General features: G+C 40.1%; 2 protein-coding genes across 2 annotated transcripts in view; one reads left to right on the top strand and one right to left on the bottom strand.

Annotated features, from left to right (window-relative positions):
- The window catches only part of LOC309698633 (uncharacterized protein), a gene marked incomplete at its 5' end in the record, with an annotated part of 421,704 nt that overhangs the window by 142,298 nt on the left and 251,480 nt on the right, over positions 1 to 27,926 (top strand). The gene's annotated exons all lie outside the window — the stretch shown is intronic.
- LOC309696876 (E3 SUMO-protein ligase ZBED1-like) lies at positions 10,783 to 13,737 on the bottom strand. Its single transcript, XM_082518360.1, has 3 exons — positions 12,615 to 13,737; positions 11,809 to 12,428; positions 10,783 to 11,721 (listed from the first exon to the last, which is right to left on the bottom strand). Exons 1-3 carry the CDS (start codon positions 13,477 to 13,479, stop codon positions 11,326 to 11,328), a joined length of 1,881 nt encoding a protein of 626 aa, XP_082374486.1. The 5' UTR covers positions 13,480 to 13,737; the 3' UTR covers positions 10,783 to 11,325.

Genomic DNA, 27,926 nt, shown 5'->3' with positions numbered 1-27,926 from the left:
TGTAGGATTTTTAATGGTAAAAAATGGCTTGAGGTTTGAAAATGTGCAGTCAAACCCAAAAGGTGACACCATCTTTTATATACTATCTGTGGTTGTTCCACAAAATAGCTCAGTTAGTGTACACAGCCACCATTAATGGGTTTTTGTGATGAACATTTAGCAGGCTGTTATGTCTCTTTCACAGTCATTGCTCAGGCTTGTTTGAAAGTCTTTCTGAACTTCACATTAAATGCCAGCGGCAGAGCTCAGAGTAAGTCTGTTTACTCTTACTGTCTGACATGAAACTGTGCTTGTTTGTGCTGTTTGTGGTTTGAGTGACTGCTCGCTGAGTGTCCAGCTCATTACTGATGCTCAGAGGCTTTAATTTACCCCATTTCAGTCTGACTAACCTCCCCCCGTCTGCACACCCAGTACGGAGCATCTGTCTGAGTGCCATCATTAGCTCCATCTCCATTTACTCTGTGGTGGTTCTCAACCTGATGATTCAAAAAATAAGAAAAATTTAAAAACCACATACAGATCAGTGATTTCTTTTTTTCATCACCCCACGCTGCCACCTTTTATTGTTTTTTCTTTTTCCCTTCATGGGAACATTCAGATGGGAAATAACATTTTGCTCCGCACCAAAATGGAAAGGTGACACCCGGGGTTACATAATGATTGGTGACAGGAAATTGAAGTCAGACTGGTGTAGACGATTTTTATTTTATTTTTTATTTTTTAAATTATTAAGATAAACACAGCTGGCATTTTTAAACTCTTATTTACTGGAAAAACAGAAAGTATATTTCATTAAAAGTTAGTTCCTGTTTTTGTGATCGATAATTAGCTCCAGAAAACAAGCCTCCAGTTATAAAGTCTGACAAATATCCTGCATTAGAGTATATTTATCCATCCATCCATTTTCTTAACCACTGAACCAATTCAGGGTGCTCCCCCACAGTGGGGCTGGAGCCTATCTCAGGTCATCAGACCATCACAGGACTAACAACAAGAGACAATCAGTCCCAGTCAGAGTCAAAACTACAGCCAGTTTTGAAAAACCAAGCATGTCTTTGGACCTTATACTCACAAAAAAGGGAATCATTCTCACAACACATAACCTATCTATATATCTGCGTTTGTGTATATATATATATAAATATTTAGCAGCACAGGAACAAGCTCTGAGCACAAGATCCATAGAGGCAGGAGTCTATCACACCAGGCAAGACCCCAGGTGCAGTCTGTGGTGTGAAGATACACTTTTCATTTTTCTGTGTGACTTTGTCTTACACATCATTGTGGAGGAATTCTAACCAACTCTTCTTTGGAGGTTTTAAACCCAGAACTTTCCAAAGAGATTATATATCTCATGTGGCCTGCGAGTGTTTCTTGATTGCCCAGGAGAACAGAAAAATATTTTTTGGGAAAAAGGTCATTTTGACTGCACTGTTACAACCAAAGTGACCCACCTTTACATGAGTGGGAAAAAAGGATGCTTTTATTCAATCAGGTTAAAAGATTAGGATAAAAAAATGAGGAAGGACTTAATATTTACCAACTTTTTCATATAAAGTTCTATTGTAAGATGCTTTCCAACGAATTAGTCGAAAAATGTTTTGTTGAAGGTAAAAATAATGAGCCTCACGAAAAAGGATCAATAACATTATATTTGTGTTGGGATGAGGGTTTTTTCTGGGGAAAAAAATCAGTGCCACTATAGATATGTGAGTTTTAAGAATCAAAGCAGAAGATCTAAAATGTAGATAATTGTCAAAAACCAACAGATGATATCACACTGGATACATCCATGTTTGCTATATAGTCACGGTTTTTGACTCATTTTGCTGGGAGCCTAGAGCCTTGCACATATGGTGTGTGTGCATATGCTTGAGTCTTACTGCCATCTCTTTAAAAAAAAGTGTGTTTGTGTGTAGCTGATTTCCATTAAAAGTGCTTCTTCTTAATGACCGCAAAGGATTCTGGGAAGTAGCTAGCCGGTCATCACGGCAAAGCTACGAGAGCGTCTCTCAGCATGGGCCCGAAAAAAGTTCTGTCAGCCGAGGAAGGAGACGATATTAAGAAGTCGCTGGAGTTTATGACAGAGGAGATTTCTACTGTCAAACTGCAGCAGAAAGCCATCCTGGACCTGGTCGAGGAAGTTAAGGCTCTCCGCATCCAGAACGCCGAGAAGGATCGGCGGCTGGCGTACCTGGAGAACAGAGTGGCGGATTTGGAGCAGTACACCCGGATGAACGATGTTATCATCACGGGGCTTCGCATCAAACCCCGGTCATACGCCCGGGCGGTCGCCACTGACAATGTAGGAGGGCCAGGAGAGGAAGATGTCAACTCCACGGAGCATCAAGTGGTTACCTTTCTACGGTCCAAAGGTGTGGAAGTGGATTATAACAACATTGAGGCTTGCCACCCTCTACCCCGAAAAAATGACAGTAACAAACCAGCCATCATTGTGAGATTTGCAAACAGAAAACAGAAAACAGCACTGTTAAAACAAGGAAGGAAACTGAAAGGATCCGATGTCTTCATGAACGAACATCTGATAAAAAGAAATGCGGACATTGCCAGGAAAGCACGTTACTTGAAGAAACAGGGAAAAATTCAAAATACATGGACCACCAACTGCAAAGTATTCATTAAACTCAATGGAACACCGGAACAAGCCAAAGTGTTGGTCATCAGAAATATGGAAGAGCTGGACAAATACTGAGGTCAACTTACTCTGGAGGTATGAATACACATGTGACGTGACACACAACACAACACATGGCACAGTCCAAAAGAACTTCATCTGCATCCGGCAACAATATCAACATAACTCATTGGAATTCTCTTTATGATAATCTGGAACTGAGAACATTTCGATACACAGACCATAATGTTCTAGACTTAGAAAAGGATATAGACCCGGAAAATAATTTCTTCTACAACATCAGCTGTAACTGCTGCTACTTCACTGATGAACAGTTTAAGCACACCATCAACACGGAAAATAAATTATCAATAATCCATTTTAATAGCAGAAGTCTGTATGCCAACTTCAACAATATAAAGGAATATCTAAATGAGTTGACAAATCCATTTGGAATTATTGCCATTTCTGAAACATGGATCAATGCGGAGAAAGGAATGGACTTTGGACTGGAGGGATATGAAGTGAATTTTGTAAATAGAAGGAACAAGAGTGGAGGGGGAGTAGCTGTGTATGTGGATAAAAACCTAAACTACAAGGTGGTAGAAAGTATGACAACTGTAATTGATAATTTACTAGAATGTATAACAATTGAAATTTATAAGGAAAAAGAAAAAAATGTAATAATTAGCTGTATATATAGAACACCTGGCTCTAGTATTCAAGTATTTAATGACTTCATAGAGGAAATATTCTCTAAAACAAATCAAAAAGTTATGTTTATCTGTGGTGATTTTAATATTGACCTGTTGAATCCAAAAAAGCATAAAATGAGCGACGAATTCCTAAACACTATGTACAGTTTGAGTTTACATCCTAAAATAACCAGGCCTAGCAGAATTACACCACATTGTGCCACCTTACTTGACAATATTTTCACTAACAATATGGAAAACAACATTGTGAGCGGAATATTAATTAATGACATCAGTGATCACCTACCAGTTTTTGCAGTTTATGACACTAATTATAAGAAAAATCAGCATGAAGAACAACTGAGATACAGACGTGTAAGGACAGAAGAAACTATGACTGCATTTAAGAACGATCTATTAAATCAGGACTGGGACAAGGTGTACAAAGAAGCTGATATTGATATTGCATATGGCATATTTTTAAGAATATTCATGGAGTTGTACGATAAAAACTGTCCAACAATAAAATACAACAGAAAGCACAAATATTCAGATAGACCATGGCTCACTAAGGGTTTACAAAATGCATGTAAAAAGAAAAATACACTCTATAGGGAATACCTAAAACAAAGAACAAAAGAAGCTGAAAATAAATATAAAAAATACAAAAATAAGTTGACCAATATTATACGTGTATGTAGAAAGGAGTATTATAGTAAAATATTGAACAACAATAAACATAATATGAAAGGAATATGGGATGTTTTAAACGGTATCATTAAAAATAATTCTGGACAACAAAGTTATCCACAATACTTTATCAATAATGGCAATATTATGGAAAACACTGCTGATAAGGTCAACAGCTTTAATCATTATTTTGTAAATATTGGACCAAAACTGGCAGAACAAATTCCTGAGTCACTGCCATTAGTAGACTGTAGTGAAAACCTGATTGATAGGAACCCTAACTCAATGTTCCTCACATCAGTGGAGGAAAAAGAAATAATTGACATTGTACACATGTGTAAATATAAAACATCCACTGATTGTAATGATATTGACATGAAAATCGTCAAGAAGGTCATTGAAGGAATTGTAGGACCTCTAACATATATTTGCAACTTATCATTTCAGACGGGAAAAGTGCCAAACAAAATGAAAATAGCTAAAGTTGTGCCGCTGTATAAAACCGGGGATAGACGCCACTTCACAAATTACAGGCCTGTTTCTTTACTACCACAATTCTCCAAAATCCTGGAAAACCTGTTTAATAAACGATTAGACAAATTCTTAGATAAATATAAATTACTCTCTGACAGTCAATATGGATTCAGATCAAAAAGATCAACATCTCTGGCATTAATCGAATCAATTGAGGAGATTACGAATGCTATAGATCAGAAACAGTATGCAGCTGGAGTATTTCTGGATCTCAAGAAAGCATTCGACACAATCAATCATGACATATTAATTAATAAACTGGAACGGTATGGGATTAGGGGGGTTGTACTGCAATGGGTGAAAAATTATTTAAGTGACTGGAAACAATTTGTGAAGCTGGGTGTCCATTCCTCATCATGCTTGGACATTGCTTGTGGTGTTCCACAAGGCTCTGTACTGGGTCCAAAATTATTTATTATTTATATAAATGATATTTGTAAGGCATCTGATATATTAAAATTAGTATTATTTGCAGATGACACAAATATTTTTTGTTCTGGGGGGGAATCTAAAGGAGCTGCTGGATACAATTACTTCAGAAATGTGCAAAATTAAAAAATGGTTTAACAGGAACAAACTATCGCTAAATCTAAGTAAAACTAAAATTATCTTATTTGGGAATTCCCTTAGAAATGCACAAGTGCAGATTCATGTAGATGGTGTGGAAATTGAAAGAGTACTTGAACATAAGTTTCTTGGTGTGATTATAGATGATAAATTAAACTGGAAGTCTCATATAAATCATATACATAACAAAATTTCAAGAAGTGTCTCAATCTTGAGTAAAGTAAAACACATTCTGGACCACAAATCACTCCACATTCTCTATTGTTCCCTGATTGCACCGTATTTGAATTACTGTGCAGAGGTTTGGGGCAATACTTACAAATGTTCGCTATCATCAATCTTTATATTACAAAAAAGGGCCATAAGGATAATCCATAAAACTGGTTACAGAGATCATACAAATCCACTATTCTTAAAATCAAAAATTCTAAAATTCACAGATCTGGTTCATTTTCTCACAGCACAAATTATATATAAAGCAATAAATAACCTGCTTCCTGACAATATTCTAAACATGTTTTCTAAAAGGGAACGGGGATACAATTTGAGGGGGGAATTACATTTAAAACATCCTCGTATCCGTACAACATTAAAAAGTTTTTGCATCTCTGTGTGTGGAGTGAAGCTGTGGAACAGACTAAGTAAAGATATGAAGCAATGTCCAAGCATGGCGCAGTTTAAAAAGCGGTTTAAGGATATGGTTTTTACAGGGTACAGGGAAAAGGTAGAGATTTGATAGGGTGTTCTTGTCTAATATTTTCATGTGTGTGCGCATGCACGGGTTTGTTGGTATGGGTATATATGTATGTGTATATGTATGTATGTATGTATGTATGTATGTATGTATGTATGTATGTATGTATGTATATATATATATGTATGTGTATATGTATGTATGTATGTATGTATGTATATGTATATATATATATATGTGTATGTGTGTGTATGTATGTGTGTATATGTATATATATATATATATATATATATATATATATATGTATATATATATATATATATATATATATATATATATATATATATATATATATTAAATATATATAAAATTGTAGGTTGTGTATCCTTCAGGTGTTAATGGGGTTATTGAAAATGTGTATATGTGCGTATGTGTGTATATACGTAGGTATGGATAGATAGAAACATATATGTGTATATATTAAAAAAAAAAAAAAAAAAATTACACATAACATATAATGTAATTACAAGGAGGTATTTCTGTAGTCTATTGATACTAGATAGTGGAAAAGGGGTGGGATTAAATAAGCTTATGCTTCTTCCTGCTCCTTTTTGAACATGGACGTTATTTGGAGTTGTGGTTGCTCGTTTTCCTTTTGTTTGCTTTGTTCATTTGTCTCTTTTAATTCTATTTTTTTTTTTTATACTTTTTCAACATGTTCAAAATAAAGATTCAATCAATCAATCAATCTTCTCTTAAGGGAAAGTCCATCTTTCAGAAACAAAAGGTCACACAACTTAAAAACCTTGGCAATAAAAACACACACATGCACACACACACACACACCTCCACACACAGAGTGGGTGAGCTGTGGCATTAAGACAGCAGTGAATGCTGCCTTTGCCCTCATGAATGCTAACCACTCTTAATCCTCCTCCTCAAGAATCCAGCTGTGCCTGAGTTTCACGATGAAACAAACATTTTTGGATTTAATTTTCCACAGTGTCTATTTTTGAGAGAAAAGGAAATTAAGGCCGTTATACAGATTTGCAAGCTGAATTAAATTTCATGTGTTTATATTGCAGGTAAACAAACATTTTAATTATAAGTATTTATAGTTTTTTTTTGTTTGATTGTTTTTTTGTAGGCTATAATTTCATGTTTAAATATAAAAACTAACATAGTGTGATCCTGCTTGGTTTAGAGGACTTTCTGTACTAATGAAAATTAGTGTCTTGGTGTCAGTATGTTGACATGCCACCAAACTCTGGAGATTCAGGCAGGTTTAACAGAAAATGCTGAACTGTTTTGAGAGATGACACGATTGTGATGACACAACTTGCACACTGAATCCAGTCCTCACCCAGTGCTTCAGTCAACTGACAGAATCCAATTCTGGATACAAACAGTTGAAAGAGGAATTCTGGCTAACCCTTAGAGATTGGATAGGGAGTTAAGCCATTCAGGATGCTCCTTCACATTGGAAGAAGTCAGATAAAGTATTTAGCGCATGTCAAACTAAAATCAAATCAAATCAAAATTTATTTATATAGCACATATTAAAAACAACAGTGTTGACCATAGTGCTTCACAGTCAATAAAAACATGAGACAGTTAAAACAAACAATAGAAGAGGACAACAAACAATAGGTAACAACGCAACAAGCTAAAACAGCCAACTAGACAGAATCAAAAGCCAAAGTAAAAAAATAAGTTTTAAGACGTAATTTAAAAGACTGGATAGACTCGGCAGTGCGAATATGAACGGGGAGGTTATTCCAGAGTCTGGGTGCCACGGATGCAAAGGCCCGGTCGCCTCTTGACTTCATTCGAGTCCTAGGTTGTGCTAGGAGCCTATGGTTGGATGATCTAAGTGCCCCGTTGGGATTGTATGAATGGAGTAAATCAGAAAGATAACTGGGCGCTAAATTATTCAAAATATTAAAAGTGAACAAAAGAATTTTAAAATCTATACGATATTTAACAGGGAGCCAATGTAATTTGGCTAAAATTGGAGTTATGTGTTCATGAATTTTCGTACCTGTTAAAAGACGCGCCGCTGCATTTTGAATTAACTGGAGTCGGCAAAGAGAGGAGTGTTGAAGGCCCGAGTAGAGGGAGTTACAGTAGTCCAATCTGGATGTAATAAATGCGTGGATAAGCTTTTCAAGGTCCTTTAAAGGAAGGAACGGCTTTGCTTTGGAAATCTGACGCAACTGGTAAAAGCTGTTTTTTACCACAGTGGACACCTGTTTCTCGAGTTTAAAGAGCCATCCAGGAACACTCCGAGGTTTCTTACAGTGGACGAAAGATGGCTAGCGAGAGGGCCTAGGGCATCAGCTAACTGGTCTAGCGGAGTGTGACTACCAAAGACTATGATTTCGGTCTTATTCTCGTTCAATGTAAGAAAATTATGTGATAACCAAATTTTAACTTCATGCAAACAGTTGAACAGAGGTTGCAAAGAAGCAGTCACATCGGATTTCAAAGGTAAATAAATCTGGATATCATCGGCATAACAGTGAAAGGAGATGTTATGTTTTCTAAAAATTAATCCCAACGGCAACATGTACAAAGAGAAAAGAGCAGGACCGAGCACGGACCCTTGAGGCACACCACAATAAATAGGGGCAGAAGCCGAGGAGTGTTGCCCCATAGCAACAGAGAACGACCTCTCTGAGAGATGGGATTTAAACCGAGATAAAACCGTACCTTTGAGACCAACAACATGTTCCAATCTTGATAGAAGAATGTTGTGATTAACCGTGTCAAAAGCAGCAGTCAAGTCAAGTAAAACTAAGACCACAGAATATCCAGAATCTACAGTTAAAAGAAGATCATTAAAAACTCTAAGTAAGGCTGTCTCTGTGCTGTGGCGAGGTTTAAAACCAGACTGAAACTTTTCATTAATACCATTTGCATCTAAAAAGGCCTGGAGTTGTTTTAGAACTACCTTTTCCAATATTTTGGAAATAAAAGGGAGTTTAGAGATCGGCCTGTAGTTAGTGAGAGCATTAGGGTCAAGATTTTTCTTTTTCATAATAGGTTGCACAACAGCATGCTTAAAGACAGACGGTACACAACCTGATGACAATGATGCATTCAGCAGAGATAAGATACAAGGACCAATAACGTGTAAAGCTTCCTTAAAGAAACGAGAAGGAAGAATATCATGCGGGGAACCAGAGATTTTGAGATGATCAATTATATCTTTTAAAGCAGAATAAGACACTGGCTCAAACTGTTGAAAGACAGTCAAGCATTCAGAAGCTGGAACTGGGTCTAAAACTGATGATGGGTGAGATGGATGAGAAGCCCTTAGAGCTGAGATTTTATCAGAGAAATACTTTAAGAATTTATCACAAAGAGCAGGGGAGGCATCCCTATAAGTGGTAGTGCGAGGGTTTATCACAGAATTAAAAGTATTAAAAAGTGCTCGGGGGTTGTGGCTATTAGTCATAATAATGCTAGACAAAAAGGCAGATTTGGCAGCTTTAACAGACTTTTGATACTTAGATAGACAATTTTGGAGGATGTCCAGAGAGACGTGGAGTTTGTCTTTCCTCCATTTTCTTTCAGCACGACGACATTCACGCCTAAGGGCGCGAGTAGTATCATTTAGCCAGGGTTGTGAGGATTTGGCACGTTTAATTCTCAGAGGTGCCACAGAATTAAGGATGTCAGCGCATGTAGTATAAAAGAGGTTAGCAAGCTCATCCGCTGATAAAACCCCATTACAGTTAGCATCAGAGAGGGGAGAGTCAAGGAAAGCATCAATGAAGTGGGCGATTGACTGGGAGTTAATCGTGCGCGATTGCCGCACAGGGCCATCACTGTTCAAATCCACATCGCTCGCTACAGTATTAAACAAAACCGGAAAGTGATCTGAAATCCCAAAGTCCTCTATGTCCGTGATGCAAATATCCAGACCATAAGATAGTACCAAATCAAGTATATGACCTTTAGTGTGAGTTGGTTCACTTACCCACTGGGTGAAATTGAGGGTGCTAATAAGAACGAGGAAATCCTTAGCTAGCGAACTGTTCTCACAGCAAACATGAATGTTGAAGTCACCAACAATTAATATACGGTCATAACGTGGCACTAGGCTCCCCAGTAGATCAGCAAATTCTGGAAGAAAATCCTTTATAAGTTTCGGGGGACGATACACCACAGCGCAGAGGATGGAGGGGACGCAGTTAACTTCCAATAACTGCACCTCGAAACTGCGGTACAGAACAGGTGGCAGCTGCCGACATCGAAGTTTGTTTTTAAAAACTGAAGCTAGCCCTCCACCTCTTCCAGTGAGCTAATAAAAGCATAGTCAGGTGGGAGCAGCTCCGAGAAGGGAAAAAGTTCGCCGGGGCGAAGCCAAGTTTCCGTCAGGAATAAGAAATCCAGTCCCGACGATAGAATAAGGTCATTTAAAATAAAAGTCTTATTCGTCAGTGACCTTGTATTTAATAAGGCCATACGGAGAGTGGTCATACTGTTACTGGTAGGATAACGCCGCAGCAGGCGAAGGTTGCCGAGATTCGCGCCTCCTCTGGAGGACCGCACCCAGCACCGACCGGGTGGAAGATCAGCTGGGAGGTCCAGGTAACCATAAGGTCCGACAGGGCGAATCCAGCCTGAAGTTAGCATGGTCTCGGAGGGCAGAAATACATGACAAAATGTTTGTAGAATAGCGATCGTTTATTGCAACATAGGACTTTAAAAGGGCCTTGATACGAACACGGATGCCGCCACGTTTACCCCGTCTCCGTGAACATTTCCTTTGAGAGAAGGTAGATGGTAAGTGGCGGAGGTAATCAGGAAAGTCCTTCGAAAGCGGAGGAGGATCGTCAGATCTCCATTTAAAATCTTGTGTCTGGTAGTCCAAAGGCCGGAGATTCAAAAGAGTTTGGCAATCATAGACAAGTAACGTGGAGACTAGGGCTGCACGATATTAGGAAAACCTGCGATGTGCGATAACTGTGATCAATACTGCGATAACGATATGACTTGCGATAAAATAAATAGCAAAAAAAAAAACAAAAAACAAATACATAATTTCCGTTTTACTGCACAGTTTTATTTAATGAAAGCTGCTGTATTAGCAGTGTAACAACAAAGTGCAGTCAAACATTGAAACATTGCCCCCATAAAAAAATTTCTGAGGCTTGAATTCTGAAAGACATCCTTCCCGGTCTCTATAATTAGTTTTAAATAAACATAACTTAAATTATACTGCAAATTATCTCTATGCAGTTGTTCATCATTTTACCACTCACCAAGTAGTTATGATGCAAGTCAAAACTGGAGTGGAAACTTTACTAGATTAAACTATAGGTAAGAACTTGTCTGCTGTGGGAACACACCAAAGAACAATTGTCTACCTTTGTGGTCGTACTGGCCAAGACTAATATTATCAACAATTAAGAACAATGTAGGTAGTGTATTTTTGTAATTTTTTGAAAAAAAAAAAAGGTTTCTCTATCTTGCATTCATCCTTCCTGAGTGAATGTTTTTTATGGCAAGTTCTTGTTAAGGAAAACCAACATGTTTACTCTCCAAGGTTTTAAACATGTGCGCTGACATGTTACTATGTTTCCTGATGTACTAAAAAGTCTCTCTGAAGGTGAGCTACTTGCAGGTATGCAGAGATACTTCCTTGCAAGCTTGCTTAGCTGTGGGAATGTCATTTTGTGGAGTTTCCACCATGCCAAGGGGTCTTCCTCACTGTCTATGGCCGTGGATAGCAAGTAGCTGTTAAGCTCAGCTTCAACAGCTTGTGAGAGATGCATAAAAGAGGAGGTAGGGATTGGAGCTGCCTTGAAGAAACTGCCCAGGGACTTTTTTGCCTTCTTCAGGGGACGACTGGGTGGATCATCTGTCTGGGCCTCTGGTTCAGCGGAGCTTCTCTCCTGGAACAGAAAGCAGATTATAAGAAAAGTAAACATTTTGGACTAAATATGAATTGAAAGGTTTTATATATAAGCATGCATGAATACCTTCTGTGCCACTGCTTCCATTTCTGACATCACTCTGGTCTTGATGTCTGAGACTCGATCAGTGCTGGTGTAGCTGACTTTAAATCTGGGATCCATGAAGCACGCCATGTCCATAAGTTCCTGGGTAGCTGGATTTTCATATTTAGTAATCAGGTACTCGAGGATTTTCTTCTTAATTGATTTTGTCAAATCACTGTCTTCTTCGTTCTCTGCAAGCACCGACGTCTTCATCAGATGAAGGACTGGTTTTACATATGAAACACTAACGTAGCTCTCACCAGACAGGGCATCTGTAAAGTCTTGCAGGGGGTGTAATGCCTGGTTGACAGACTCCAGTACCTCAAGATCCTGCCAAGTAGGAATCAAGTGTCTTGATTTCTTGTCTGCTGAGATGACATCAGAAATGGCCCGCTGCTGCTCCAGGACTCTCTCAATCATCTTCTGCCTGGAACCCCACCTGGTTGGGCATTCTGTGATCAGTGTGTGCTCTGGGAGGTTGAGCTTCTGCTGTGCTTTTTTCAGAGCCATCTTTGCTTTCCAGCTGTGGCAAAAATGTCCAACTAACTTTTTGCAAAGTCCAATGGCTCGGGCAATGCGGGCATCATCTTTGATAGAATTTTCTGGAGAAATAAGAGGAAACAAAAAAACTGTCATGTTTAAAACCTTTTTTTTAAAAAAAAAAAAACTAATTGAAATTTATAACTAAAGTTGTCTAAAAAGGTAACATTATCCTTATCAATATCAATTTGATAATAATGTATAGCACATTTTCATTGCTAAAAAGATCTGCCTTGAATAAAACTTACCGATTGCAAGGTGCAGCCTGTGTCCAAAACACTGAAGTCTGACCCAGTTGTTTAGCTCCGTGGCTCTCACAACATTGGCACCGTTGTCTGTGGTGATGCACACTTGTCGATCTTCTTTAAGATCCCAGCTGGCTAACACCTCACGTAATACATGGGCTATATTTTCACTAGTGTGGGAGTCTGGAAAATACACAGTCTCTAGACACCGTGTTTTCAGTTCAAAGTCTTCGGTGAGGAAGTGCACTGTGAAACTCATATATGGTTCCGTTGTACGACTTGACCATAGGTCTGTAGTGCTTGCGTAGTTTTCAGCTTGGCTCAGTTCAAACATGACGGTCTTGCGGCATGTTTCATACATTTGTGGAATGGCGACATGTGAAAAGTAGTTTCGTGAGGGGATGCGGTATCTCTGGTCCACTTTATGTATCAGACTGGTGAAGCCCTCTCTGCTAACTGTATTTATAGGCATCATGTCTTTAGCCAAAAAATGTGTAATGGCCTCTGTTATTTCTTTGTACCGCTTCGACGTTTTCTCATAAGGAATTCCACTTGAAAAACTCTGATACAGAGACGGCTGTTGGACTGCTGCGCTCTTTGTCTTAACATTAGCAACCTTTGTTTGGCTAGCCCTATCTTTCTGGAACTCTTCAAACAGTTCTCTGTGGTTGTATTGAAGATGATGGTGGAGATTAGTCGTGTTTCCTCTGGTGGTTGCCACGAGTGTTCGGCAAGTTTTGCAGAGTACCTGTGTTTGGAGAACGTCGTCTTTATCAAATCCAAAGTACCTCCAAATAAGTGAGGTACTATTTTTTTTTTTAGCCACGAGTTCAGTAGCATTCTCGTCACGCGTCTCGCTCTCAGCCATTACAACTCTGACTCGTTGCTGCAGCGTTGTTCGCGCCCGACCTGCGTAGGAGGCGGGCCTCTAATCCATTTGATTGGTTAATGCCGTGAAGGGCTCTATTCGACTGGTCAAATGTGTAAATGGATTTCTTTGATTGGTAAATTCTTTACAGCACGTGTGTAAACATTTTAAGGTACCCAATTATCGCAGTTTACGCCGTCTTTTGCGATGGGCCCATCGCGCAGGCTGATATCGCGATGACAATAAATTTTCGATTTATCGTGCAGCCCTAGTGGAGACATCAGGGCAGCACATAGAGAGAAGGACAATAAACAACAAACAAAAACGGAGGACACGGCTTGCCGTGAACACTGGCGCCATCTTGGAAATAAAAGGAGATCTTGGGGTAGATCTTGGGAAATGCTGAAGAGATGTCTTTCACCTTGCTTGGGAAGGTCTTAGTATGCACCAGAAGAGCTGGAGAAGGTGTCCAGGCAAAGGAAGGGCTGGGGACTTCTGCTTAGATTGCTCATTGACACTAAGAGAAATGGCTAAATAACTGCCCCTAAACCTAAAAACTTGGTTGTGCTGCCCCTGGGAGAAAGAACTGCAATCAAGCATTTGTGATAATTGGCAGTAAATGTTTTCACATTACTGTGGAATTTTGGTCGATATTGGAGGTTTTTCAAGTATGAATTGTCTGAACGGTTAAAAAAATGCTTTGACATGACCTTAAGCAAAGGTGGACTTGCTGGTGTCCCGCTAGATAACCCAAGTATGCTTGAGCTTCAGGGCATGAATTGAGTACAATGATGTCCTTGACGTAGCCGTAGATTCTCCTTCAGGATTTTCTGACAGAGAGCAGAATCAAGTCATTCAGGTCATGAAGCAGCAAAAAAGCCCCAGACCATCACAGTATCACCAACATGTTTGCCTGTTGGTATGATTTTCATGAAATGCTGTGTTAGTTTCATGTCTGATGTAACGGGATTCAAACCTTCCCAAGTGTTCTTTACAGACTGATAGATATCAGTGGGGGAGGGATAGCTCAGTAGGTAGAGCGGTTGCCCCATGATCGGAAGGTCAGGGGTTCGAATCCCCTGAACGGCTACCCTGAGGTACCCTTGAGCAAGGTACCATCCCTACACGCTGCTCCCCAGGCGCTACACTGGTGGCTGCCCACTGCTTCACTGAGTGAATGGGTCAAATGCAGAGAAGAATTTCCCCACGGGGATCAATAAAAAGTGTACATTATTATTATATCAGTTATTTTGTTTCTCAGGTGTCTCTTTAGATCGAAACATGATGTGTTGCTTTTTGAAATCTTTTAGCCTGCTCAAGTTTGTCAGACAGGTTCTATATTTCTTCTTTCAACAGGTCCAACGATAATGAGGCCTGGGTGTGGCTAGTGACATCAAACTCACAACACCGTATCTTTAGACAAACACTCCTTTTGGCATCAAGAAATTCACATGCAGACTTATATTCTAAATTCTTGAAGTGTCTTTGCCATGTTATGCCTCTGAGATGCCAATAAATGAAACAGTGTTAGTTCTGACTGGTGGAGATAACTACAGGCAGGCATGTTAACAGCAAACAAAAATATAACCAGCAGAATAAAAGAATTAGTAAGGACTTCAGGTATGGGCAGAAATCTGTGCCATCAGAAACTGAATTTGAATAAGTTCAATTTGAATTTGAATTGCTCAGATTGAATCTGAATTGTAACTTGAATAAATGCTTTTGAAAACTGAATTTGAATTAGTCTAATTTGAAATTGAATTTATGGTTTGAAAATGATCATCACTAAATTGAAATTGAATTTTATATTTTGAAAATGAATTGATTTGCTTTGAAACTGCATTTTATCCTTTAAAAATTCAGCTCTCGAATAATTTCAGTTTCACTTCTCACCATTCAGTTTCAGTTCTACAATTCAATTTCAGTTCCAAAATTCAGTTTTTTGGAACTTACATCCGGTTCCGGTTCAAGAGCAGATTAATAGAACTACGTTTTACTAGCGGACCGAAAGTGTTACTGACGGGAATCTACAGCGTCTTGAGCTGAATTAAGACTTCAGAAGTCATTCGTCATGTCGAATGACCAGCGGATAAACTCTCAGGTTGGTAATAAATGTATTACATGTATAAGAACAAGCGTCGTGTTAACAAATGATAGCCGTACAGTAACTGTTATGCTTATTGTAGCTGTTAGCTAAAAACGCTAATTTAGCGTAGTTTGCCCTGAATTCAGCTTTGACAAACAAATATGATCGACTGTTTCTAGTAGAATTCCAAAGTTGTCATCTTGTACCCTGTCAGAGTACCCCCTCTGTATGCTTGCAATGACCCCTACAGTAGAGAAACATGCAAAACGGTGTCCAAACCTTTGTATTTTAGCTTTATTTATGCCTTACACAGCATCCCAACTCTTTAGCTAAAGCGAATAGTTAGTCTAATTCATTAGTGCAGCATTACTGGATCACCTCTGTTTGAAGTGATATAATATGATATACAACTATCACTGTGTTTAACTACCATAATAATTCTACTTAATTAGATTTTTTTTTTTTTAAACATACTGCTCCAGTAATATGTTTGACAGGCTGAAGTTGTCAGGTCACCTCCTAAATCGACCTTCTTTTACAGGTGTTTTGTGCCAGAAATGGAGTGTCCACTGAAGACTGAAGATACTGAATCTCTACGCCTTGCCATTGATCCCTCTTGTGCCTTCATCTAGACAAGAGACATTAACTTAACCACTCTCATATGCTCTGTACCTACATCACCTTCCCTGACAGTCGTACCTTGGCTCATCTGAGGGTGAAATTATAAGAATGTGTTATTTTGCAAAGTGCTCTCTAGGGTTCCTAAATAAAATATGGCATTGAGGTCATTTCTTTTGAATTAATCCCTTCTTCTGAAATATAAGAACCTCTCCTGGTTTTAATGGCACTTTGGATTTCTTTACTTTCTGTTCCACTTCCAAACCCAAATAGATGCTGACAAGCTGACACAGTAACATGGAAGAGGGAAAGAAGTTGGAAAGGACTACTACAAATAAACCTAATGCCTAACAATGAAAAGTGTAAAATAAGAACAATAATAATAATAATAAAGACAACAGATGAAGTAACACGTTTTTAGTTTTTTGTTTATTCCAAATGATCATCCAGATGTCTGTGACATGTGATGACAAACACCACAATGGAAGGCCTTAGTCATCACATGCTTAAACTCATATATTTTTGCATATGCTGAACAGGCAGTCAGACATGCTGTAACTGTGGGGTAGAAAACAGCATGAACACCATACGGCAGGGGTCTCAAACTCCAGTCCTCGAGGGCATGGAAAAGTTGCAGCCAGTGATCTTCTGGGCTGTGTTGATGACCCTCTGCAGTACTTTCCTGTCCGCAGCTGAGCACCCTGCATATCATGTTGTTATGCCGTACGTTAGGATGCTCTCTATGGTGGCTCTGTAAAATGTCACCAGCAGCCTCTCCTCCAGGTTGTTCCTCATGAGCACTCTCAGAAAGTGGAGACGCTGCTGGGCCTTTTTAACCACCGCCGTGGTATTTGCAGTCCAGGAGAGGTCATCAGAGATGTGCACGCCCAGAAACCTCATGGAGTGTACCCTCTCCACACAGTTCCCGTGAATGTAAAGTGGGGCCGGGTCTGCTCTGCCCTTCCTGAAGTCCAAGATAAGTTCTTTAGTTTTCGTGGTGTTCAGTTGGAGGTTGTTAACTGAACACCACTCAGTCAGTCTGTTGACCTCATCTCTGTAGTCTGACTCATCCCCCCTTGAGATGAGTCCAACCACTGTGGTGTCATCCGCGAACTTTATGATGGTGTTTGAGAGATGGGTAGGGGAGCAGTCGGATGTGTAGAGCGTAAACAGGAGGGGACTCAAAACACATCCTTGTTGAGACCCGGTGCTGAGTGTGATGGTGCTGGACAGGTGGGGGCCGAGTCTGACAGACTGTGGTCTATTTGTCAGGAAGTCCTTGATCCAGAGGCAGATGCATGAAGACTCTGAAGTTTCTCTTCTCTTCTGGCAGGACAGGAATGTAGCCTTGTCCTGTGAGCCACTGTAAGGATGTACTTAGAGTAGAACTGGACTGTCACCGGCCTCAGGCTCTTCACCCTTTTCAAAGACAAAGCAGTCATTTAGATAAAATATTAGATATTGTTTACCTGTAAATGCACAAAGTAAATTTAGAAATGTAATTATTGTCAAGAGTGAACAAGCACTGATAGTGTAATCTACAGCTGTGGCCAAACGTTGAGAGAATGAGAAGTGTTGTTTGCTTATTTACAAAGTTTGCTGTTTCAGTGATAGTTGTATATCATATTATATCACTTCAAACAGAGGTGATCCAGTAATGCTGCACTAATGAATTAGACTAACTATTCACTTTAGCTAAAGTTATTAAGTTAGCGAAAGAGTTGGGATGCTGTGTAAGACATAAATAAAGCTAAAACACAAAGGTTTGGACACCGTTTTGCATGTTTCCCTACTGTAGGGGTCTCTGCAAGCATACAGAGGGGGTACTCTGAAAGGGTACAAGATGACAACTTTGGAATTCTACTAGAAACAGTCGATCATATTTGTTTGTCAAAGCTGAATTCAGGGCAAACTACGCTAAATTAGTGTTTTTAGCTAACAGCTACAATAAGCATAACAGTTACTGTACGGCTATCATTTGTTAACACGACGCTTGTTCTTATACATGTAATAGATTTATTACCAACCTGAGAGTTTATCCGCTGGTCATTCGACATGACGAATGACTTCTGAAGTCTTAATTCAGCTCAAGACGCTGTAGATTCCCGTCGGTAACACTTTCGGTCCGCTAGTAAAACGTAGTTCTATTAATCTGCGCTTGAACCGGAACCGGATGTAAGTTCCAAAAAACTGAATTGTAGAACTGAAACTGAATGGTGAGAAGTGAAACTGAAATTATTCGAGAGCTGAATTTTTAAAGGATAAAATGCAGTTTCAAAGCAAATCAATTCATTTTCAAAATATAAAATTCAATTTCAATTTAGTGATGATCATTTTCAAACCATAAATTCAATTTCAAATTAGACTAATTCAAATTCAGTTTTCAAAAGCATTTATTCAAGTTACAATTCAGATTCAATCTGAGCAATTCAAATTCAAATTGAACTTATTCAAATTCAGTTTCTGATGGCACAGATTTCTGCCCATATTCAGGGCTGGGATGACGCAGAGTAAGCCCTTTAGAAGCTGACTCTGTGCCAGGCAGGAGGAAAAGAGGAAGACTACAAAGAAGATTTGCTGATGTAATGAAGAGATTTGGTGTGACAGAGAAGGATACTAAGGACAGGGTGTGATGGAGGAAGATCATCGACTGTGGCGACCCCTAAAGGGACCAGCTGAAAGAGGAAGACATTGTTTGGGGTGAAACACTGGTTACCCAATATTGGACTATATTACTACCGATAGTTTGGTTCGTTTAAATATTCTTTCATATTATACTAAATTAACAAACATAATCTAGATGCTGGTTGAAAGTGCAGACCAGATGCTGTGCACAGATAGATCTGGAATTGTCCACATCAGAACAACTTCCAAAAAAGTATTAACAGCTGGCTCTTGATCTTAAGCAACACGATTCTTCCTCAAAGAGACACAAAGGAAATACATTTCTGATGCCTCTCTGCAGGTACTGAAGCACTTTGATTGTTACACAGACATGAAGGGGAGTCAGGGGGGGAGACTTCAGTGTGTCTGACTGTGTGGAAAGGTTTCTTTAGCAGATGTGTATGGTACCTCCTCTCCTTCGTCCTCAAGTAACCCTAATACTCAAGAAAGATAAATCCTAATTTTTTCTCTGGTTTCTTCTTTTTATCTCCCCTTTTATTTTATTTTCTTCTTCTTTAGCTCAAGCATTTGGCTCTACGGAGCTTACTAAATCTATTTCCACATCTATTTTGATGGGGAATAGGTTTTCTGTTAACATTCAAACTTCCCATTATATCAGTAAATGTACTGCCTGCAGGTCTGAGTGGTATGTTTGTCACCAAGTGTAGCAGAAGATCACATCCAATCCACTATTGTTATTGTTAATAATAATGTCAAGGCAATACAAGGTTTCACTTGACGCACTGTTTAGTGCTACACCACTTTATGAAAAGCAGAACAATAAGCACGTATTGTTTCCAAACAGAGAGGAGAATGCATTCAGCTGGATTTAATATAGGCACTGACCTTCTGGAAATTGTTTGTTGCTGTTTTATTTAGATCCAATCCTTTTTTTTTTAAAGTCAAAAGAGGATATCATTGACATTCAGTGGGCTTGTGCTTTGAAGCAGGAACTTTTTATACAAGCAAAACCATTTTAGTGCCTCATGTTTTCTTTAATGGTTTACTTTTGTTGGGCTTTAGCCTTTATTTTTTTCTTATGTCCATCAAATCCTCCATCATTTACTACAATTATACCTAACTTAGTCACCAACTATCACATCCAGACTTGAGTGAACATTAAGGTGTAAAAATTATGAATTAAAAATGAAAAAAAGCTCAGTACAGAATATAAATGAACACTAATCTGCAGTAAAAAAAACAAAACTGTGCCGGTGAGAAACTGTAGAAATTAATCCCTGATGAAATGAATCTGATTGGAAGGCGGGTTAAAGATTGTGTTAGCCAGAAGGATGCTGCAAAAGAGGCAATGTGTCTGTTGAGGAAAATTTTCATATGCTTTAATGTAGTTCAAGCCACACTTGACATGAGTTGATGTACCCAGTTAACGCTGAGAGGCAAAACGTCTTTATTTTCTCAATTACTGTATGTTTCATAATGAAGGTCGTTCTGCAACATCTCATTTACTCTTGCACACCCTGGAGACAGATGGAGAAATGCTGCTGCCCCAAATAAGGATTGCTGCTGAAAATGCGCAATTTCCTCCTCTGCTTTGTTAAAATGTCAGCGACTATTTGCTTTTCTCCTTTTTAAACAAAAAGGGAATTTCATAATAGTTTTCAAAGATTTATATCTTTATATCTTTAGTATCAATAACTGTTTGGGGCCTTTAAGCACCACAGAAAGCCAGAGAGGTCTTGGATAATGATATCAAGTTGTGACATTTACCACCAAGGCTCATGGGAAATTATGTTTGCTGAAGGTCATAGTGTATATATAAATAAAAATGCAAGTGGTGTCAGACTTGGCTACATGTGAGTAAGTTATTGATTTCTGTTTTACAAACAGGTCTATAGTACAGTTAGTCATTGTTATCTATCCATTCTCTTCCACTTATCAGGGTTGGCTCGCCCTTTGGAGCCTATGCCAGCTATCAAAGGTATTCCGTAAGCCGAAGTACCAGAGAACAAGGTAGTCGAGTCGAACTCAGGTAAGAGTGCTAACCATAGCACCACTGTGCTACCCTAGCTGTTGTAATGTGGGCATAAATTGGAGAGCTTCAGCTTTAATTTGAGAGTTTATTTGATCAATTTATGGAGAATTAATTTGTAGGCTGTTAGCTCAGTTGTACTGTGGTTAACACCGTTTGTTCACAGCAAGGACATCCCGTTTTTAACTGTCTTTGATTTTGCATGGGTCCTCTCTGGGTCCTCTGGCATGCATTTAGTTAAGTAAGTGATTCAAAATTGGTTGTAGTTGTGAATGGTTTTCTGTTACTCTGTGTTAGCCCTGCAACAGTTTGCAAACCTGTCCAGTGTGTGTACCCTGGCTCTTAGCCTCTGACAGTTGGGATAGACTCTAAACCAGGGATGGGCAATCTCAGTCCACGAGGGCCGGTGTCCCTGCAGGTTTTAGATGTGTCCTCGAACCAACACAGCTGATTTACAGTTTTTTCTGAATGCTTAAACCCTAACTGTGATTCCTGCAGCACAATTTCTAAAACTATTCAGACTTATAGCAAAACCACTCACTGAGTTTGCAAAACTAAAAGCACAAAAACTGCTTTGCACTCAGTTTGCAATTTTGTAACACACACTTTGCAAAACTGTAGGCACAATTCACTGCACAACACCCAATTACCAAATTTCCAACACACTCCTAGCAAAAGTATACACATGTATGTCTATCATTAACACTAATTTGCCAACTGTCTGGCACACTTTCACATGTGAAAACTTTCTTAAATAATTAGTTCACTTTGCAATCAGCCTAATGTTACGTTTCGGTGTGTCAGTGTTTTGTTTTTGCATGACTTATGTATTTCCTGCTTTACTTTGAAAGTCTGTGTTATCTTAGTGTGTTCAGTTTACATTTTCCCTGTCTCGTCAGTTCTAATTTGCCCCAGCTGTGTTTCCCTCTTGTTGTCCATTTTCCTGATTGCTCCCTCTAGGTATAGGGTTAAACCCTGTGTTTCAGTGTGTCATGGTCGTGATCTCCCCCGTGTTGTAAATAGTTTGGTGTTTTGTTGTAAATAAATAGTCTGTTGTAAATAGTTGTGAATGGGTTTGTTAATACTTTCGTCATGGGATATTTTCGTTTTGGGATTTTGGTGGAGAGCCTTCGTGGTTTTATCTTCCTTATCTTTATTTTTCTACGTTGCACCCCGGTTGCCTAGGCCGGGGTGTAACGTATGGGGGCTCGTCCGGGATCGGTGGAGGGTCCGAAGGAGGGACAGCTTCGGCCTTCTGTCTTCGCTGGAGGGTCCGAGGACCGCTTCAGCCTCCGTCTGTCTTCGCTGGAGGATCCGAGGGACCGCTCCAGCCTTCATCCGCCTTCGCTGGAGGATCCGAGGGACCGCTCCAGCCTTCATCCGCCTTCGCTGGAGGATCCGAGGGACCGCTCCAGCCTTCTGCAGCTGGTGGGCTGCGTGTCCGTGTGTGCAGCTGGTGGGCTGCGTGTCCGTGTGTGCAGCTGGTGGGCTGCGTGTCCGTGTGTGCAGCTGGTGGGCTGCGTGTCCGTGTGTGCAGCTGGTGGGCTGCGTGTCCATGTGTGCAGCTAGTGAGCTGCTCATCCGCCTTCACTGGAGCGTCCGAGGGACCGCTCCAGCCTTCATCCGCCTCTGCTGGAGGGTCCGGGGGGACCGCACCAGCCTTCGTCGTCTGCTGGAGGGTCCGTGGGACCGCTCCAGCCTCCATCAGCTTCGTCTGCCTTCATCCGCCTTCGCTGGGGGGAGGGTCCGTGGGACCGCCCCAGCCTTTGTCGTCGCTGGAGGGTCAGTGGGACCGCTCCAGCCTTCATCCGCCTTCGCTGGAGGGTCCGAGGGACCGCTCCAGCCTTCGTCGTCTGCTGGAGGGTCAGTGGGACCGCTCCAGCCTCCATCAGCTTCGTCTGCCTTCGTTTCAGCCTTCGTTTGTCTGAATCAAACTTTTCACTTGGGGTTACATGTTTGATTTTTGGGTAGGGGGAAATGTTACGTTTCGGTGTGTCAGTGTTTTGTTTTTGCATGACTTATGTATTTCCTGCTTTACTTTGAAAGTCTGTGTTATCTTAGTGTGTTCAGTTTACATTTTCCCTGTCTCGTCAGTTCTAATTTGCCCCAGCTGTGTTTCCCTCTTGTTGTCCATTTTCCTGATTGCTCCCTCTAGGTATTTAAACCCTGTGTTTCAGTGTGTCATGGTCGCGATCTCCCCCGTGTTGTAAATAGTTTGGTGTTTTGTTGTAAATAAATAGTCTGTTGTAAATAGTTGTGAATGGGTTTGTTAATACTTTCGTCATGGGATATTTTCGTTTTGGGATTTTGGTGGAGAGCCTTCGTGGTTTTATCTTCCTTATCTTTATTTTTCTACGTTGCACCCCGGTTGCCTAGGCCGGGGTGTAACACTAAGAACTATAATACAGGTAAGCTGTGTGTGCGGAGTACAATGGAGGGAGCAGAAAGAGTGAGAAGTAGAGGAGGCCGAGGAAGAGGACATGGAGGTGAAGAAGTAGGATGAAGAGGACGACAAGGACAAGGAGGAGCAAGAGGAAGACGAGGAGGGGGGGGAGAGGAAGATGAGGAGGGGGAGAGGAAGGGTAAGAAGAGTAAGAAGAGTAAGAAATAGAATTGCTGATGACATCAGAGCTACAATAGTGGACCATGTAATCAACCGTGGAATGACCCTGAGGGTAGCTGGCCAACGGGTCCAGCCTAACTCGAGCCGCTACACTGTAGCAAGTACCATAAGGACATTTTGAAATGAGAATCGGTTAGCACAGTCACTTTGCACAAAGAGTTGTAGCACTGCCATATGCCAGTGAGAAACACACCAATACCATTGATGTAAAAATACTGAAATTGTTACTTTACAGAATTGCTAGATGACCAGATGCTGGGGGCAGAGGAAGCATGTTCACTGCAGACCAAGTAACCCATATAGTCATTATGGCGATTGCAAATAATCCTATACTTGGTAATACACACTTGTGTTTGTTTTGATGTGTTTGAATAAACACCAGTACTTGAAGTTTGGATCCCTCTATGCTTATGGATCTATGACAGAAGTATGAGCTCAAACTGACATAGCCTACCTTGTGCACAGAGAAAGCAAAAGCCAGATGTGTTTTGTATTCATACCATCAGTGTGCAGTTGGCGCATTGTGTGCTTAGTAGATGATGGCTTGTGTGTACTGTTTGATACGGAAACACCATTTTTACGAAGGTGTGAAGAGTTAATCTAGCTGTGTTCGCTTTTGCAAGAGAACTACAATATTTTGATTATTGGGTGACAGGTTTTCTTATTTGTGTGAAGAGTTTTGCAAAATTAGCCAATAGTTGCAAAAAAAGGGCTTAAGCAATCAGAAAAAACTGTAACTGATGACATCAGAGCTACAATAGTGGACCATGTCATCAACCATGGGATGACCCTGAGGGAAGCTGGCCAACGTGTTCAGCCTAAACTGAGCCGCTACACTGTGGCAAGCATCATTAGGACATTTTGAAATGAGAATCGGTAAGTACTTTGTAGCACTGCCATACTCTAATGGGAAACACAACAGTACCATACATGCAAAAATACTGAAATTGTTACTTTACAGAATTGCTAGACGTCCAGATGTTGGGGGCAGAGGCAAAATGTTCACTCCAGAGCAAGAGACCCATATAGTGAACATGGTGATTGCCAATAATGCAATAAGACTGCGTGAAATACAGCAGCGCATAATGGATGATGACACCATCTTTCAAAATATACACAGTGCAAGCATTTCTACACTAAGTCGTGTACTTGCGCGCCACAGAATAAGAATGAAGCAAATTTACAGTTCCTTTCGACAGAAACACAGAACGTGTAAAGCAACTGCGATATGACTATGTGCAGGTAAGCTAGTGTCATTGGTTCTGAATTTGGAAGTGCATACTGTAGTGTTGTGCATGGGCCTGATGTGTTGCATTTGTTTTGTCTTGTCCAGAGAGTGATGGAACTAGAAGCAGATGCAATGGGACATGAGCTACTTTTTGTAGATGAGGCCGGTTTTAACCTCAGTAAAACCAGGAGACGTGGCAGGAACATTATTGGACACCGTGCCATCATCAATGTCCCAGGACAACGTGGTGGTAACATAACCATGTGTGCAGCTATAAGCCAAAATGGTGTTGTTCACCATCATGCAACCATAGGCCCATACAACACTGCACACATTATTGCATTCCTGGACATGCTCACTGTTCAGAGACCAGAGCAGACCTGATATGTCATCATATGGGACAATGTTAGTTTCCATAGGGTTGCTTTGGTCCGCAACTGGTTTACAGACCATCCATCCTTCATGGCACTCAACCTCCCTCCATACTCTCCATTCTTGAATCCTATCGAGGAGTTCTTCTCTGCCTGGCGCTGGAAAGTGTATGACCATCATCCTCATCAACAGGTAGCCCTTTTACAGGCAATGGAGGAGGCATGTGGAGATATTGACCAGGCATCATGTCAGGCCTGGATACGGCATTCAAGGAGATATTTTCCCCGGTGCCTTGGACTGGAGGATATCGCATGCGATGTGGACGAAATTTTGTGGCCGGACCCAGAAAGACGACATGATGTAGGCTGATTGTCTTTTTTTTTTTCTTTTATTTGTGGAATTCCTATTTTGTGTTCTGACTTTGTCTTGGTTTTGATGAGTGTGAATAAACACCAATACTTGACGTTTGGATCCTTGTATGTTTACATGACACTATGACAAAGGTGTGACCTCAAATTGACATCTGTACACAGAGAAAGCAAAAGCCAGATGTGTTTTGTATTCATACCATCAGTGTGCAGTTGGCGCATTGTGTGCTTAGTAGATGATGGCTTGTGTGTACTGTTTGATACGAAAACACCATTTTTATAAAGGTGTGAAGAGTTAATCTAGCTGTGTTCGCTTTTGCAAGAGAACTAAAATGTTTTGATAATTGGGTGACAGGTTTTTTTTATTTGTGTGTAGAGTTTTGCAAAATTAGCCAATAGTTACAAAAAATGTGCTTAAGCAATCAGAAAAAACTGTAAATGGCTAAATTAGCTCATCAACATGTCCTGAAGTTCTTCAGAGGCCTGGTAACGAACTAATCATGTGATTCCGGTGTGTTGACCCAAGGTGAGATCTAAAACCTGCAGGACACCGGCCCTCGTGGACTGAGACTGCCCACCCCTGCTCTAAACCCACCACCCCTCAGCTGACGGGTTCCTTAGTCTAGAACCCAAAAATTAGTTTCAAGTTCTGTCTTTATTGGTGAAATGTAGCTCCATCAAGCTGAAGTTAGGAACTTTCTTTAGCTCTTAAAGGACTTTATGATCATGCACCACTAGAAAATATTCCCACTGTCTAAAGGTTTGCCTTCGCCAGTGCAGTGCAGCTGTATTGGGTTGTGGTCAGCGGGTTTTCATTTGCCATCACACACCACTGCAAAATATTCTTGTCACTTATTTTCTCTCAAAATTTCCTGGATTGTTTTCACTCAGTGTCCATTTTAACTGGTAAACACTGTCATTTCTACTTTATTTGGCTTAAAGCTAAAGGAGAATATGATTCAATACATTTAAGGATCATCTGAATCATCAGTAAGGCACCAGCGTACAACATTGTTTCCAATGTATTTTATGTCTTCATGGCTTTTTTCTTCCAGTTATCCTGGCATAAGGTGATGTCACTTATATCTGCCTATCTGGCGTTTCTGTTTTTCCGGCTAATGAATGTTCTTTTGCAACTTGTGCTAAACCCTCAGAATTTCACCTGAGGTCTTGTTTATATGACAGGATTGGATAATTGTATGCCTTCCTCCTGGGTATTGTTCAAAATATGTTGTCTTTTCTTTACCATGACAAGGATCCTGCAATCATCCATCACTTGTGCCTTTTGTTTATTTTTCGCTGAAGTCTTTTTCTGCTGATGAGCTCACAAATGTTTTCTTTGTCTCAGTGTACCAAACTCTTATTTTTTTTTTCTGTGCTAACTTTCCCACTTCCTTTGTGATGGATGTGTTTGCTTTGGAAATCTAAGGATGGCTGGTTTGATTGTCATTTATAGCTTCCCATACTGCATGTTGTGGGTTGACAGAAGCTTCCAAATTTAAATGCCACGAATGGAACTTTTGTTTAACTAATTGATAAATAGATTATGAAGAACTGACCCACGTCTGTACATTAAACACCTGATGAGTGAATTAAACAGATACATTTGAGCTCTTAAAAAACAAAATGAAATTCTGCAATTTCCCAATGATAAAACCAAATATTTTATTCAACACCCCCAAATAAACCTGAATGTAATACATGTAACTATAGTTTGAAGGTTTAGATAGACAACTATACACATTATCCACACCATAAAGAACTACTGACCTCATTTTGGGTTGCCATTTTGAATAAATAATGAATCCATCAACCAAGAAAACAAAACCAAATCCCCAAAGCAGGAACCTCATTAGAAATCTTTCCAAACAATTCTTAGCAGAATGACAAACGTGCCACCACTGGACTACTAATGATTCCTTAATTAAGAGCCACCACACGAGCAGGTTCATCAGCTCCCTTTTTCACCTTATCTTGATGCCTGCGGTCCCAGGCTTTAATCTATCCAGCGGGCAAAGCAATGTAGAAGCTGTCTGCTTTCTACAAAGAGCCTGAGAATCTCTCACATTGCTGAATATGTATTCAAGGCACGATTGTGGAAAATGGAATTGAGAGACCTGAACGAGGTGAAGAATTCACACAATCAGCGAGGCACTGTTGGTTTATGTTACTTTGACACACCCACAAACTCACACATAGAAATGTTAGATGCCTGAGTCCATCCTGAAAAAGTAAGAAGTAATCATAATTTTTTATTATGCATGTGTTGTTGGCTTCAGAATATAAAACTATTAAAATGTTCAGAGGTTATGAAGATGGACAAGTTTAAATACCCAGGGTCAAAAGAGTGTAGGCAAGAGTGAAAGGGAATGTTTCCATGGTGTTAGTGAGACCTGCTATGCCATATGGCAGACCTGGGCATATTGCGGCCCGGGGGCCACATCTGGCCCTTTGTGTATCCTTTTGAGGTCCGCGTGAGGTCAATAATAAATTACCAC

Source organism: Aulonocara stuartgranti (assembly GCF_965226115.1).
Source record: "Aulonocara stuartgranti genome assembly, chromosome: 3".
Lineage (NCBI taxonomy): Eukaryota > Metazoa > Chordata > Actinopteri > Cichliformes > Cichlidae > Aulonocara > Aulonocara stuartgranti.
Note: the sequence above shows the minus strand (reverse complement) of the source record. Positions and strands in the feature narration are given on the sequence as shown.